Source organism: Bos javanicus, chromosome 11 (assembly GCF_032452875.1).
Source record: "Bos javanicus breed banteng chromosome 11, ARS-OSU_banteng_1.0, whole genome shotgun sequence".
NCBI classification, from domain to species: Eukaryota; Metazoa; Chordata; class Mammalia; order Artiodactyla; family Bovidae; genus Bos; species Bos javanicus.
In genome coordinates this window covers 91,955,855-91,971,719 of record NC_083878.1, presented here as the reverse complement: position 1 = coordinate 91,971,719, position 15,865 = coordinate 91,955,855, and the positions used below count along the sequence as shown (strand labels likewise).

At 37.9% G+C, this 15,865-nt stretch overlaps 1 protein-coding gene across 1 annotated transcript; it reads left to right on the top strand.

Moving 5' to 3' along the window:
* The first annotated feature begins 512 nt into the window (after positions 1 to 512).
* On the top strand, positions 513 to 15,205 carry LOC133257487 (N-acetyllactosaminide alpha-1,3-galactosyltransferase-like 1). Its single transcript, XM_061433390.1, has 6 exons — positions 513 to 624; positions 2,557 to 2,636; positions 3,668 to 3,703; positions 8,518 to 8,565; positions 12,987 to 13,127; positions 14,346 to 15,205. The coding sequence occupies exons 2-6, from the start codon at positions 2,563 to 2,565 to the stop codon at positions 15,010 to 15,012; spliced, it is 966 nt and encodes a 321-aa protein (XP_061289374.1). The 5' UTR covers positions 513 to 624; positions 2,557 to 2,562; the 3' UTR covers positions 15,013 to 15,205.
* Positions 15,206 to 15,865: the final 660 nt, after the last annotated feature.

Genomic DNA, 15,865 nt, shown 5'->3' with positions numbered 1-15,865 from the left:
AAGAAAATAAGGATGCATGCTATCTCAACACAGAGTGAATATCTCAGGAAGTGTAAGTCCGTATGGTTATCATTTTCTCCATTGTGCTCTTTTGCACTTGACAAATTTTAAAGCATGGAAATGTGTTTCTTCTATAATCAGAAAAATAACTACTTTTAAAATATTCTAAGAAAGCGTAAGAGGAGATTAGCTTTCCCTGGAATAATGGGCAATGCCTAAAACAAGATGAAGAAAAAGATGTTGCATTTTCTTCTGTCATCCCTAAACACACATGGCACACCATTCAAAATGCATTTCTAGAGGCAAAAGTCATCAAGAAAGGAAGGAAGAACAACAATGGAAACTAAAAGCAAAGGATTTTTAAGTCCTTTCATTTTTCAAGTAAGAAAAATTCTACCATCTGGTAGCCTTGAGTACAACTTCCTACCAAATGTATCATTATGACAGCATCATTATGACTTTTAAAGTTCTCATAATAAAAGGGTGGTGACATCACCATTAGCATAAAAGACTCAAACACCTGAGAAGTATTGCACAATATCTGGTTTTTCTTTTAGAATCCCTGAAATATAATGCTTGGAAAACATCCTAGGACTTTTTCTCTTTATATCACCAAAACTAAAGGTAAGGCTCTTAGGAAGGAAAGATATAAAGGTTTGGATCATCTGGCAAATTCCCAGATAGGGATCATCCCCAAACTTCGGCCTTGAGAATACACTGTACAAAATAAGGCACACATCAATATGCTACTGGCCTTTAGAAATAATGTCAGTGGGGCTTCCCAGGTGGCTCTAGTGATGATAAAAAAAAAATGTCATTGAGGGCAGATTGTCAGAAAATAATCTGGCTAAATGGAATCTTATCACAAGCATTTCTAACTGTCCTGAATTTTTTTTTTTTGACTGTGCTGTGCAGCCTTCAGGATCTTAGTTCCCAGACCAGGGATCAAACCTCTGCCCCCTGCATTGAGAGCACAGCATCTTAACCACTGGACTGCCAGGGAAATCTCTAACGGTCTTGGATTTTAAAGGTGGCCATTTCACATTGCAGAGACACTAAAATTGTGCCCAGCTAAAGCATTCATAATGTGGTATTATTTATACAAAAATTATAAGACAGAAATGTAATGCAAGCCACATTTGTAACTTGAAATGTTGCAAATGTGAAGCTACACAGCAAAAATGTAAGAGAATCATAAAATTCACTTTAATGATATATTTTACTTAATCCACAATATTCAGAATTTCTTTTCAACATGAAGTCGATATAAACATTAATGAGAGATTCCATATTACTTTTTCATACCATGTCTCCCAAGTCCACTGTTGCATTAGCAACATTTCAAGTATTCACTAGTCACTAGGTGCTGGTGGCCACCATGTTGGAAGGCACAGATCTAAAACATCCTGCTCACGGAATTCATGTTCAAAAAGTAAATATCAGAGACCTCCACTTTACTCCAACACATAACCTACAGGCAGGACCTATTTTTGGATGATGAAATCAGTTAATGCTTGTAAACCATAACCCTTAACCTGACCAAACACCTTCAACACAAGCTCAGTAATTGGTTGAAGCCAAATATTCCATTTAAGAGCTTACTGCCTTTAATTTAAATTTTTAATCACTGTTCACAACACTGGTAGCTCAGACAGTGAATAATCTGCCCGCAATGCAGGAGACCTGGGTTAGATCCTGGGTCGGGAAGATTCCCTGGACAAGAGAATGGTTACCTACTCCAGTATTCTTGTCTGAAGAATCCCATGGACAGAGGATCCTGGTGGGCTACAATCTATGGGGTCACAAAGAGTCAGACATGACTGAGCGACTAACACTTTTACTTTCTCACTTTCACCTTCGAAAGAGTGTTTTTAGGTTTCTGGTACTCTAGACTTTGAATAAATTACCAGTCAAAATCTTTGTGAGGAAAACACATGTATATATACGTATCAGCTTTGGAGTGGAATATATCTAATGCATAATGATATCATCATTAGTACCCCCATTTTATCATCACAGAAGCCTAAGTGAAATAGAATGAGTTTCATTGAATTTCATTTATGCAAATAGGATGGACTTTGATAAAGGACTATGAAAAGAGTGGGCTTCCCTTGTGGCTCAGCTGGTAAAGAATCTGCCCGCAATGCAGGAGACCTGGGTTTGATCCCTGCATTGGGAAGATCTCCTGGAGAAGGGAAAGGCTACCCACTCCAGTATTCTGTCCTGGAGAATTCCATGGACTGTATAGTCCATGGGGTCACAAAGAGTTGGACACGACTGAGCAAATTTACTTATGAAAAGAACATCACAGGACCTTTGCACCTAATCTAAAATGAATCCCGCCTAAAGGGCTCACCTTATGGGTGATTTCTCCAGTACTTCAAACACAATAGGTGGTTTTCCTGACTCAGGTTGGCTTTCTGCCTAATGCTGAGCATTCTGGAATCAGACACTTGGACTGATGGCCAAATTTCCGCAAATTAATATGTTATTAGAAGATGGCAAGAAAGTTGTTTTCTACTCCGCAAAAAACTTTTTCTCCTCTTTCTTTTCTAGGAGACAATGAATGCCAAATGGAAACTGCTGTTATTGATTGCATTGGCTTTATCCTTGCTGTTGATTATGCATCGTTCTCAGTAAATACAATAGACTGATGAGTTATTATAGTTAATGACTGGCAGAGTTGATCTAAAATGCTGAGTGTTGTTCAAAAACTATTAACAAATATTCCCTAAATTAATCAGGAGTTACTTTCCCTTTAGGGAACAAATAAAATCATAAATACATGAATTCTTTCATTTTTCAACATTCAACAGCTATTTATTGAGTGCCTCCTTTGTGCCAGGCCCTATTCTAAGTTCTAGAAACTTAGTACTCAGGGACAACACAAAGTTACCACTCTTATGAAGCTTTACATTCTAGGTGGAGGAGATGGACAGTAAGCAAAGAAATATTTAACATAATGTCAGGAGCATTGTATTTTATGTCATAACACTATAAGAAAGAAATTATGCAAGATGAGAGGATTGAGAGTGTTAGGGGGCTATTTTAGACACACTTTAAGTTATATCAATAATCCTTCTAACAGAAAAAGACTCAAAGTAACCTCCTACAGAAACACGCTATACTGAGAAATAAATTAGTTAATCTGCTAAAATTCTCACAAAAAATTCAAATCCTTTCCTCCTCCATGGGCTTCTTTTCATGATCCTTTTAAAAGGAGCAATGCAACGCTCCTGGTGCTATTTGACAATCAGCTGAACTGTGACAGCTAATACCTTTCAAAATGAACCCTACTGCTTTGGTTTTGTGTTCTGTGTGTTATTTGCCCTTTAGAGGTATTGTGCCTTAACAGAAAGGACTTGTGGTCACTTGTAAGAGTATTAATATCATCCTTTTGAAGATAATGTGCTTGCTCAAAAAGGAAATAATAGACCATAAGCTCATTGCAGGCCTGGATTTCAGAACTGTAATATCATGTCAGAAGGAGATGCCATGTATTCCAGAATAGGAGCACTGTGCCTGGCATATAGTAGATACTTAGTAATTATCTGGCTAACAAGTGAGTGAATGAAAGGATCTGAATTCTAGATTTTTTTGGTTATTCAATTGCAATGGCAATTTTTCAAATTTAACACTAAAATGCCTTTTTATCTTGTATCCAAAGAATAAAGAAGAACCTAGAGAAGATAGATTACTGCAGGTAAGAATCTTTTTTCTATAAGTACCATACAAACTGCATGGAGGGCAAACTGACTGGAGTCAAGTGGGTTCTAATGGTAGTGGCTGTCAGAAAGACCAGAAAACTAGACTGACCTCTCTGGAGGCAACGCTGACAAATGTGGAGGCATCAGTTCAGAAATATTTTATGCACACACATATATGCATGCAGACGAGTTTGCATGAATATCTTCCAATTTTGCTCACTTGACACACTCATTTGCTTAAACCAGATAAGTTTTTGACATTTTCTATGGTTTAAGTATGTATCTTTGTCCAGGATGATATTTTTCTTTAGATGGACAGCCCTTTTTAGTCAATCATGTTTTCTACCATTAACCATTGTGTAGGACCCAAGAAATTAGTGAAACCAACCTTAAAAACAACTTTTTTTTTTTTAAAGTTCTCCACTTGTCACTGTATAGTTTTTAATAAAGTTGGACAATTTGTATTTTGAAATAGCACAAATCTTGAGCAGTCCTATAAGGAAATAACTTCAGTTAAAAACATCTAGGAAGTGTCAAAAGATACACTTTAAAATGTTCTTTAATATTTGATTTTGAAATAATTATAGATTCACAGGGGTTGGAAAGATAGTATAAAGAAGTTACACATACCTTTGATCCAATTTCCCCCAGTGTCACATCTTGCACTCAGTAACAATTCAATTCAATAACAAAACAGGAAATCAATGTTGGGACAATGTATGTATATAATTATATGACATTTTATCCCACGTGTAGATTCATGTAACCACCACAGAAAATCAAAATACAAAACTATTCCATGACCACAAAGATCTCCTCTGAGCTACCATTTATACTCATAGCCAATTCCTCTCCCCGACTCTCCCTGAATCCTAGGAGCACCAAATTTATATTTTTATTTAAATCTTGCATTTTCAGAGGCATCCTCTGATACTGCTCCAGCTTGAGGTTTCAGGTTCTCAACTCTGCCTCCTTGTTTGTGTAGGAAGAGTCTCAACTCCTTGTTACTAATGAGTGGGGTTGAGAGTTTAGGTTCCTTACATGGTCTCCACTGACACTGACCACAGGAAGATGGCCACGCTGCTAAGCAGTGGTGAAGGTTCTAACCCCCACTACAGCAGTGAGGAGGGGAGGGAGGCCTCATACAGTCTGGCAAGCATGGAAGTTTTAGCTCTTCACTTGGTCTTTGCTGGAGGGATGGATATGGGGCCACAGTTATTCTGTTGTACTGGGCTGGAGTAGAGTGAGTAGTCTCAGAGTTTTCTGTCTTGCTAGGCTGCCCTTTTCCTGGTCCTTTAATTGTAAAGAGCAGGCTTTTCCAAGGTTTTTTTTGTGTTTATACCCATTGACATTTCTGGGTTACTGGCTTCTCTTGAACTTGATCTGGAATACCTATGGCAGAAAACCCAGGGAACTCACTGCCATGGCAATGCTTGAGTTCTGGGGTGCCTGCCTGAACTGCGTTCTTTGCTTTCAGAGTCTTCTTTTATTTGCTTTATAAACAATGTCCAGGGTTTCTTGCTATTTTTAAGGGTGGTTGTTGTTAGATTGCTAAGTTGTGTCTGACTCTTTGCAGCTCCGTGGACTGCAGCACACCAGGTTTCCCTGCCTTCCATTGTCTGCCAGAGTTTGCTTAAATTCAAGTCCATTGATTTGGTGATGCTATCTCATCATCTCATCCTCTGCCACCCCCTTCTCCTTTTGACTTCAACCTTTCCCAGCATTAGGGTCTTTACCAATGAGTTGGCTCTTTGCATCAGGTGACCTAAGTATTGGAGATTCAGCTTCAGCAATAGTCCTTTAATGAATATTCAGGGTTGATTTCCTTTAGGATTGATTGGTTTGATCTCCTTTCTGTCCAAGGGACTCTCAAGAGTCTTCTCCAGAACCACAATTCAAAACCATCAGTTCTTCAGTGCTCAGCCTTCTTTATGGTCCAACTCTCTCATCCGTATATGACTATCAGAAAAACCATAGCTTTTGGACCTCATCTCACATGCTAGCAAAGTAAAGCTCAAAATTCTCCAAGCCAGGCTTTAGCAGTACATGAACCATGAACTTCCAGATGTTCAAACTGGATTTAGGAAAGGCAGAGGAACCAGAGATCAAATTGCCAACATACGCTGGATGATCCAAAAAGCAAGAGAGGTCCAGAAAAAACATCTACTTCTGTTTTATTGACTACACCAAAGTCTTTGAGTGTGTGGATCACAACAAACAGTGGAACATTCTTAAAGAGATGGGAATACCAGACCACCTTACCTGCCTCCTGAGAAATCTGTATGCAGGTCAAGAAGCAACAGTTAGAAGTGGACATGGAAAAACACTGGTTCCAAATTGGGAAAGGAGTACATCAAGGCTGTATATTGTCACCCTGCTTATTTAACTTACATGCAGAGTACATCATGTGAAATGCCTGGCTGGATGGAGCACAAGCTGGAATCAAGATTGCCAGGAGAAATATCAATAATCTCAGATATGCAGATGACACTTATGGCAAAAAGTAAAGAAGAACTAAAGAGTCTGTTGATGAAAGTGAAAGAGGAGAGTGAAAAAGTTGGCTTAAAACTCAAAATTCAGAAAACCAAGATCATGTTATCCAGACCCATCACTTCCAGGCAAATAGATGGGGAAACAATGGAAACAGTGACAGACTTTATTTTGGGGGGGTCCAAAATCACTGAAAATGGTAACTGCAGCCATGAAATTAAAAGAAACTTGCTTCTTGGAAGAAAAGCTATGACCAACCTAGACAGCATATTAAAAAGCAGAGACATTACTTTACCAACAAAGATCTGTCTAGTCAAAGCTATGGTTTTTCCAGTAGTCATGTATGGGTGTGAGAGTTGGACCATAAAGAAAGCTGAACACGGAAGAATTGATGCTTTTGAACTGTGGTTATGGAGAAGACTCTTGAGAGTCCCTTGGACTGCAAGGAGATCCAACGCAGTCCATCCTAAAGGAAATAAGTTCTGAATATTCATTGAGTGGACTAATGCTGAAGCTGAAACTCCAATACTTTGGCCACCTGGTGTGAAGAACTAACTCATTTGAAAAGACCCTGATGTTGGAAAAGATTGAAGGCAGGAGGAGAAGGGGACGACAGAAGATGAGATGGTTGGATGGCATCACCGACTCGATGGACATGAGTTTGAATAAGCTCTGGGAGTTGGTGATGGACAGGGAGGCCTGGCGTGCTGCAGTCCATGGGTTGGAAAGAGTAGGACATGACTGAGCGACTGAACTGTACTGAACTGATACGGACCTTTGTTGACAAAGTGATGTCTCTGCTCTTTAATATGCTGTCTATGTTTGTTATAGCTTTTCTTCCAAGGAGCATGTGTCTTTTAGTTTTACAGCTATAGTCAATGTCTGCAGTGATTTTGAAGCCCAAGAAAAGAAAATCTGTCACTGCTTTCACTTTTTCCCCTTCTATTTGCTATGAAGTGATGGGACTGGATGCCATGATCTTGGTTTTTTTAATGCTGAGTTTTAAGCCAGCTTTGTCACACTCCACTTTCATCTTTATCCAGAGGCTGTTTAGTTCCTCTTCACTTTCTGCCATTAGAATGGTATCATCTGCACATCTGAGGTTGTCGATATTTCTCCTGGCCATGTTCATTCCAGCTTGTGATTCATCCAGCCCCGCATTTTGCATCATACATTTGGCATGCGTGTTTGCTAAGTCACTTCAGTCAGGTCCAACTCTTTGCAACCTTGTGGACTGTAGCCTGCCAGGCTCCTCTGTCCATGGTATTCCCCAGGCAAGAATACTTTCTCTATGATCCAACGAATGTTTGCAGTTTGATCTCTTTGCCTTTTCTAAACTCAGCTTGTACGTCTGGAAGTTCTCAGTTGGCATTGTCTTTTGGGATTGGAATAATTGACCTTTTCCAGACCTGTGGCCACTGCTGAGTTTTCCAAATTTGCTGAAATATTGAGGGTAGCAATTTACCAGCATCATCTTTAGGATTTGAAATAGCTCAGCGGAGTTCCATCACCGCCACTAGCTTTGTTCATAGTAATGCTTCCTAAAGCCCACTTGACTTCACACTCCAGGATGTCTGGCTCTAGGTGAGTGACCACATCATCATCATTATCTAGGTGATTAAGATCTTTCTTGTATACTTAGGGGTAGAAATAGGGAAAATTAGGACTATTCCATTTTTATGGAAGCACAGGAAACTAAAAGTTATTCTTATTTTACAAAAATTCCCAGTTTATGAAAGAGAAGTCCCCTCATAACCTTGTTAATTATGTAATTAACTTAAAAGTATAATAAAACCTTAGTGTATCCTATCTTTAAGTGGAAGTCAAATATGAACATCCAGACCCCTACTCCAACTCCTTTATTTTAAAACATGAGAGTATTTATCACATAATAAGGTAGTAATGTTTGATAAATTAAATCTGCATTTTCTATGAATATGCATTATTTTCTGGCTCTGTTAATTTTTAAAATATATCCCCTCCCCCCAACCAATACTGTTCCTTGCCTTTCTGCCCTTGGTCATAACCTCTTCACCCTACACCACTTTCCTAGAGTAACCCTTATTATTTCAGACTCAATTTACATATTTCTTCTACAATTGGTTTTCTCTGAACCCCAAATTTAGGCTGGATGCCCTATTTATATGCTCTCATGGAGATCTGTTTTCCCCATTAGTACTTATCTTTCTTACCATCTTTCCTGCTCCTCTATCAGCTTCCTGAGGACAGGAGGTGATCTAAATGTTCATAGTTATAGAACCAGCAACATGAATTGTTGAGTGAGCAGATTACTCTTACATGATTTTCATTTTGTACCTAGGGATCAAGAAACAGAAGAACCTCAGCTCTCAGACTGGTTTAATCCTAAGTAAGAACCAAAAATTTTACTCAAAAATAATAACAATAATATAAAATTATAATAATGCATTAATAATGTAATAACATTATATTAAAATAACATAATAATAGTATAAATATAATTCTATTTGAATGCGGAGTTTTTTTTTTTCATCATCAAATTGTAGCTAAACTGGGAGGTTTCCAGGACTTGGATTTTTCACTTTTAAAAGTTTTTATATACAATCCTAGGACCTATTTATCAAGAATTAGGCAATTAAGGGTCATAATGAGAAAGCTGTTGTCTGGTTTAACGTTCCTGGTTTTATTAGGGGAAAAAAATCTCTTTAGTAACAGCTTGAAAAATGTCATTAATAACTCCTCTTGATTTTGGCATTAACATTCAGGGGGAAATCTTTATAATGGCTGTATACAATAATTTAATTATTAACCATTTCCTGTCGGTTTTATATTGTTTGCAACTTGGGGGCTATTGTAAGTAATATTTCAATGAATAACCTTGTACATATATTTTTGTTAACTGCTGTGTGAATTTATCTATAAGATAAATTACCATCATGGAGTCATTAGTTTAAGAGGATATAAACATTTAAAATATTGCTTTAGGTTGCTAGATTGCCCTTTAATAGTTATACTATTTATTTTCTAATCTATAGAGGATAAATGTTAATGGAGTGGAAAACATTTTGTAACTTGCAAAGCTTAATTGAAATATCTCCATTCCATTTGTATTTCTGTAATCCTTACTGAATTTGAGCATTCTCTATGTATATTATTTGTTTATATTTCATCTCTTTTTTGTATTTATATTTTTAATGGATTGCAGTTGCAGAGAATTAGATTAATAATAATCCTTGCTTCATGACTCACTCTCATCATTATTCACGCAAAATTCACTTTATTTGTGTGTTTTTTTTGCTTATTTTTAATGAAGCAAAAATTACAAGTTCTATAACTTCAACAGGGCTTTCCTGTGATGGTTCAGTGGTAAAGAATCCGTCTGCCAATGCAGGAGACACGGGTTCAGTCTTCCTGGGTTGGGAAGATACCCTGGAGAAGGAAATGGCAACCCACTCCAGTATTCTTACTTGGGGAAATCCCACGGACAGAGGAGCCTGGAGGGCTACAGTCCATGGGGTCACAAAAGTTTGGAAACGTCTCAGCAACTAAACAGCAACAATAATAACTTCAGTATCTAGCTTGTGTCCTTTTTAATACCCCCACTCTATCTCCTTGCCCTACCCCTTGAAATAACCACAATCCTGAATCCTGGTTCATCATCCTCTTGCATTCTTTTTTTAAGTGTAAATTTTAATCTTCCAAGTGTATTCTGGGAAGTCAATTTTAAAATTTTAGTTGTTTATGATTTTATACCCAGGATACCATGATGTATATAATCTTCAAGGACTTATTTTTTCCCTTAAAATTAGATTGCTAAAATTCATCACCAATTTGCATATCACTGTCATTCATTTTGATGGCTGCATAATAATTGACTGTGGAAATATACCACAATTTGTTCATATACTGCTTGGTCAAAGGGCACTTGAACTGTTTTGAGGTTTTTGCTGTTATGAACATAAAGAACTAATACTCTTTTAAGATACCTTTCCGAGGAGTTCAAAGAGTTTAAAATAGAAAAAATTTATGGATAAAATAGCTGCCCAACATCTTCAACATTTGTCTCCCTCACTCCACCCCTGGCCTCCTTGATGTTGCACAGATACACCAAGTAGGTTCTCACCTCAGGGCCTTTGCATGTTCTGTTTTCCTCTGTGTAGTTAAATGGCTCATTCTCTCACTTCCATCAGGATTCCACTCAATGTTGTTTTATCAGTGATGCCTTCTCCAACTACTCATATAAAATGGCACCTCCCATTCCCTTTTCCCTTCACTCTGCTTTATTTTTCTCCATTGCACTCATCAACTTCTGACATAATACTTATTGGCAGGTTTATTCATTTAGTATCTGCCTCTCCCAATAGAATGTACCTAGAAAAAAAAATCCTATACATAGTAGACACTCAGTATTTGTAGAATAATACATGAAACATCTTGACTGATTGAAATGATAGCACTTTCATAACACAACAAACCATTACATAATATTTGTAATAATATTGGTAGTAATGGTAATAATGGTAGAAGGCACTCTTTAATTAGAGGGTTTGTGATTTATTATTAAGCATCATATACTGGCTTGCAGTCTAAAATGAAATGACCAGAAATTCCTTGGAGGTCCAGTGGTTAAGATTTGGTTCTTTCACTGCCATAGACCCAGGTTCAATCCCTGGTCAGGAAGCTAAGATCCCACAAGCTGTGCCATGTGGCCAAAATGATAGTAATAATAATAATAAATAAAACTTAAAAAAACCCAGCTGGATAACATCTAATAAAAATGAACACACATAAACAGGAATCCTACTTATAGGACTAGCTGATAAAAATAACAGCAATGATACATAAGCTACAAGATTAAGAAAGTTTACTGTATCATTTTTCATAGTGAGAAAAATTCCAGAAATAAAATGAATACCTATCCATAAGGAAATGGCTATATTCCACATTGTGGAATATTATGCAGCCGTTAAAAATGAATAAGAACCTGTGCAGAAAAACCTGGAAGGATTTTCACAAGGTTGTATTGAGTAAGAAAATCAAAGTGCAGATAAATGTGCATTGTTTCATTATTGTAAAACAAGATTTTAAAAGTCTGGATACACATGTGTAATTATGTATATGTGTATATTATTCACATACTATTATTCACAACTCAGAGTTGGCACTTATTGCTGGGAAATATTCATGTCATTGAGTCCATACATAAACTCCACTGGAATCCAAGTATCTGGGGCCTCACTCTATACAGACACTAAGCCAGCCACAAGGGAGGCCAGACAAGGCATGTGGCTAACATTTGGAGGCAGGTCATCTTGTCCACCTTTCAGAGGATGTCCTCTGGCCAGATTTGCCTCTCAGGGGAAGAGTTTAGTACCGATAGTCTAAATATGATTTAATGACCACAATAAATCTAATGACTCTTCTTCCTCTTCTGTTTTATCAAACAATTTCTAAACACATGTTTTTGATTGCTTTCTGCTTTCAGAGATGCTTTTTTTCTTTCATTCGGGCAGCAAATCTTTGATCTAATGAGGAAAGAGAGAATCTTCAAACCCTTTCATTGTCTCAAACAGACACTGATTCACATCTGTAGCCTAATTTCTAAGTATTATCACTTAGAAATTGTGACAAGGCTACATCTGGCCAGTTTTAAGATAGAGTCTGAGACTTATGAGCCAAATAGAAGTGACTGACTATTAATTTTAAGAACAGGGAGGGTTCAAATGTATACAAAATAGACAAATGTATAAGCTAAAACAGTAATAGGGGCAGTTTTGAAGAATTTGTTATTATATTATAACTAATATACCATTAAGGGTCTACATATCCTAACCATAATGGGTCTGTTTCTGATTAAAACCTGTGATCACTAATAGCAAAATAGCTTCTCACTTTGTATTCAGTTCCTTCCAAAATGAAAGGTCTTAATTGACTTTAATAGTTTAACACCCTGCCTCCAGCCAAAATATTTATTATGAATACTGTGGCTTCTGCTGTCATTTTGTTATTATTACAAGCAAGTCCAATATCATTCTTCCTTTATGAACTAATCACATTTTCTTCCAGGTGGCAGTGATGGGGGCCTAGCATTAAGGAGAAATGAAAAGAGAATCCTTTGATCTTCTAGGAAAAGAGGAGGAAGAAAAAGGAAAGGACAAGTTGGGGGTTGGGGGGCAATATAAGGAGATAGTGGTGCTGTCTGCTTTAGGAACAATCAGAGAAACGTTCAGACACTGGGCTACTTTAGTTTAAGTTGTAGTCATAGCTCTGGTGGCTCAGCTGGTAAAGAATACACCTGCAATGCGGGAGACCTGGGTTTGATCCCTGGTATGGGAAGATCCCCTGGAGAAGAATACCCACTCCAGTATTCTGGCCTGGAGAATTCCATGGACTGTATAGTACATGGGGTCACAAAGAGTTGGACATGACTGAGTGACTTTCACTTTCACAGAGCTCGAAGGAAAAAGTCCCTGGGCTTAAAAATCAGTATGGCGTAAGGACTGAAGTAAAGATTTGGAAGCCTGGGGCTGATCTTGAAGCCTGACTCTGCCATTTATTAGCTGTGTGATACTGAGTAATTTACCCAACAAATCTGTGACTTAAATTCCCTCATATGAAAAATAGGGATGATAATGGAACTTATAGGGCATTGCAAGGATTAAATGAGTAATGGAAAAAGCAAAGCATTTTATCACCATTCCAGGAACATAGTAGGCACTTGATAATCATTAGTTATTATCACTTGGACAACAACCTTTCCTCTCATAATAAAGTGGTACCTGATTGATTTGTTTCTTGTCTGTTCAACAGAAAACGTCCTGATGTAATAACAACAACCAACTGGCTTGCTCCAGTCATATGGGAAGGAACTTACAATAGACCGGTCCTGGAAAAATACTACAAAAGGCTGAACATCACCATAGGCTTGGCTATAATATGTGTTCCTGGAAAGTAGGCACTACTAATTAATAGTCACTTTTTTTTTTTTAAATTTTGGGGAGAAATGTGGATAAACAAGCACCCATAGACTTTCTACATTTAGAGAGCTATTTATGAATAGCTCTAACCATTATTTCTGGCTGACAGTGTAATTATTTTTAGTGGTTATTTTCTTCAGCCATATCTGAATCCTTAATACTATGTGGGAATCTTTTCATTTATATCCAGTTAGTTTTCACAACAAACTCGATGGTTCTTCTCAGGCCCACAAGATCACTACATTCTCTTTCACTAACCAATACATTTAAGTTTTAGACCCAACTGCTCTACCCTTACCTATTGATGGTTCTTAAGCAACAACGATGGGCTTTGCAGATGGTGCTAGTGGTAAAGAACCCATTTTGCTATTGGCAAATACAGGAAACATAAAAGACGTGGGTTTGATCCCTGGGTTGGAAAGATCCCCTGGAACAGGGCGTGGCAACCTGTTGCCTAAACTCGGCCTCTGTTCACCTGTGCCAAATAGAAACAAGGAGACAGAATTTTGAGTGAAGAAGAAAAGAGTAGCTTTTATTGCTTTGCCAGGCAAAGGGGGCCCCAGTGGGCTCATACCCTGAAGGCCATGTGCCCCACCTTGGAGGGGGTAGTAAGGAGTTTTATAGTGTTCAAGGAGCAAAGCGTGATCAGCTTGTGGACAAGTCTTGGATTGGTTGGCCATCAAGGTGAAGTTTCAAGCATCATCAACCTGCCTCAACCAGTCTAGGGTATATGTTCTTGTGGTCAGCCGTTTTCATCTGGAGGGGGTTCTGCTTCCTATAAAAACAACTTAGGAATGTGTGTCATGCCTTTATATCTTTCAGGAAACTGAGGATTTGGTGATTGTTATGTAGCAGAATTATAGTCTAAATTGTTACCAGTTCCTTAGCCCAACAGCTATTCTTTGCTTCCACATCTTCACATTTCCCAGTCATTAACTCTTGAGTCAGCAGTTTACTTCAAAAGACAAGGATGCAGGGATTTGCACATGGTTTCAAACCCACTCCAGTATTCTTGCCTAGAGACTCCCCTTGGACAGAAAAGTCTGCTGGTGGGCTACAGTCCATAGGGTCACAAAGAGTTGCACATGACTGAAGCAATGTTACCACGTTTAAATGACAGGTAATTTCCTGATGATTTCCAGCAAAATAAGTCTTTTTTGTTATGTGTTTGTTTGTTCTTCATGTTTCACAGGTTTTCAAATCAGAGCTTGACTGAGTTCATCCAATCTGCAAATAAGCACTTCATGCTTGGCTACAATGTTATCTTTTACATCTTGCTGGATGGCTTCTCCACCATGCCTTCCATAGTGTTAGGTCCCCTTCGAACATTTAAACTATTTTTATTGGTCAAAAGTGGTATAGAGAAAGATTTTTATTTCACATACATGATGAACTTATTGAACTACATCATATCACACATCCAGTATGAAGTCAACTTTCTCTTCGTTATGAATGCAGACCAGATCTTCAAGGACGATTTTGGAGTGGAAACCCTGGGAAAATCTGTAGCTCAACTTAGTGCATGGTGGTATTTTAAAGATGGTGACACTTTCCCTTATGAGAGAAGAAGTAAATCAGCAGCTTTCATCCCTTTTGAAGAGGGAGATTTCTACTACCATAGTGCAATTTTTGGGGGCACAGTTGAGGAGGTTTTAAACCTCATTGAAGAATATCAGAAAGGAGTTATTCAAGACATTGAAAATCAACTTAGCAGCATATATGAACATCACCTAAACAAATATCTTTTTATCAAGAAACCGACTAAGTTATTATCACCAGAATACAATTGGGATCCAAGTTTTAGAACCCCTCCGCAAATTAAATGTGTCAAGATAGCATGGCAGTCAAAAAATCTTTGATGGTTGCATTAGTGGGTTTGTGGATTAACAACTTCATTACAATAATTCCTCAAATATGAGACTCATTAAAATTTTCAGTTTTAGGAAATTAGAAAAATGTGCAATCTTCCAAAATAAACTGTTTTTCTCCTTCCAACTTTGAACCACCTAAATATAACTTATGCTGGATTACAAATAAATGAATATTAACTAATGTTAATGCATAGTGATGATGTTATATATGATTTAGTTATAGATATATATTATAAATAATGTAGAAATATTTTGGAGGCATAAAACAAATGTTTTATGAAGAAACACATCCAGATTCTAGTTCAAAAAATAATAATAGAAGGATAGATAAATAAGTGGATAGATACACACATAAATACCTATGGGATATTTTTTTAAATTGATTATTTTTATTTTTGAACGCATTAGGTCTTCTTTGGTGGCTCAGATGGTAAAGAGTCTGCCTGCAGTGCGGGAGACTCGGGTTCCATCCCTAGGTTGGGAAGATCCCCTAGAGAAGGAAATGGCACTCTAGTATTCTTGCCTGGAAAATCCCATGGGCAGAGGAGCCTGGCAGGCTACAGTCCATGGGGTTGAAAAGAGTCGACTCGACTGAGCAACTTCACTTGCACTTTTGGGTCTTCTTTGCTGCATGTGGGCTTTCTCCAGTTGCAGCGAGTGGGGCTCCTCTCTAGTTTCGGTGCAAGAGCTTCTCATTGTGGTGGCCTCTCCTGTTGTAGAGCATGCGCTCTAGAGCACTGGCTCAGTAGTTGTGGCTCACGGGCATGTAAAATCTCCCCAGATCAGGGATGTAACCAGTGTCCCCTGCCTTGCAAGGCAGATTCTTAACCACTGGACCACC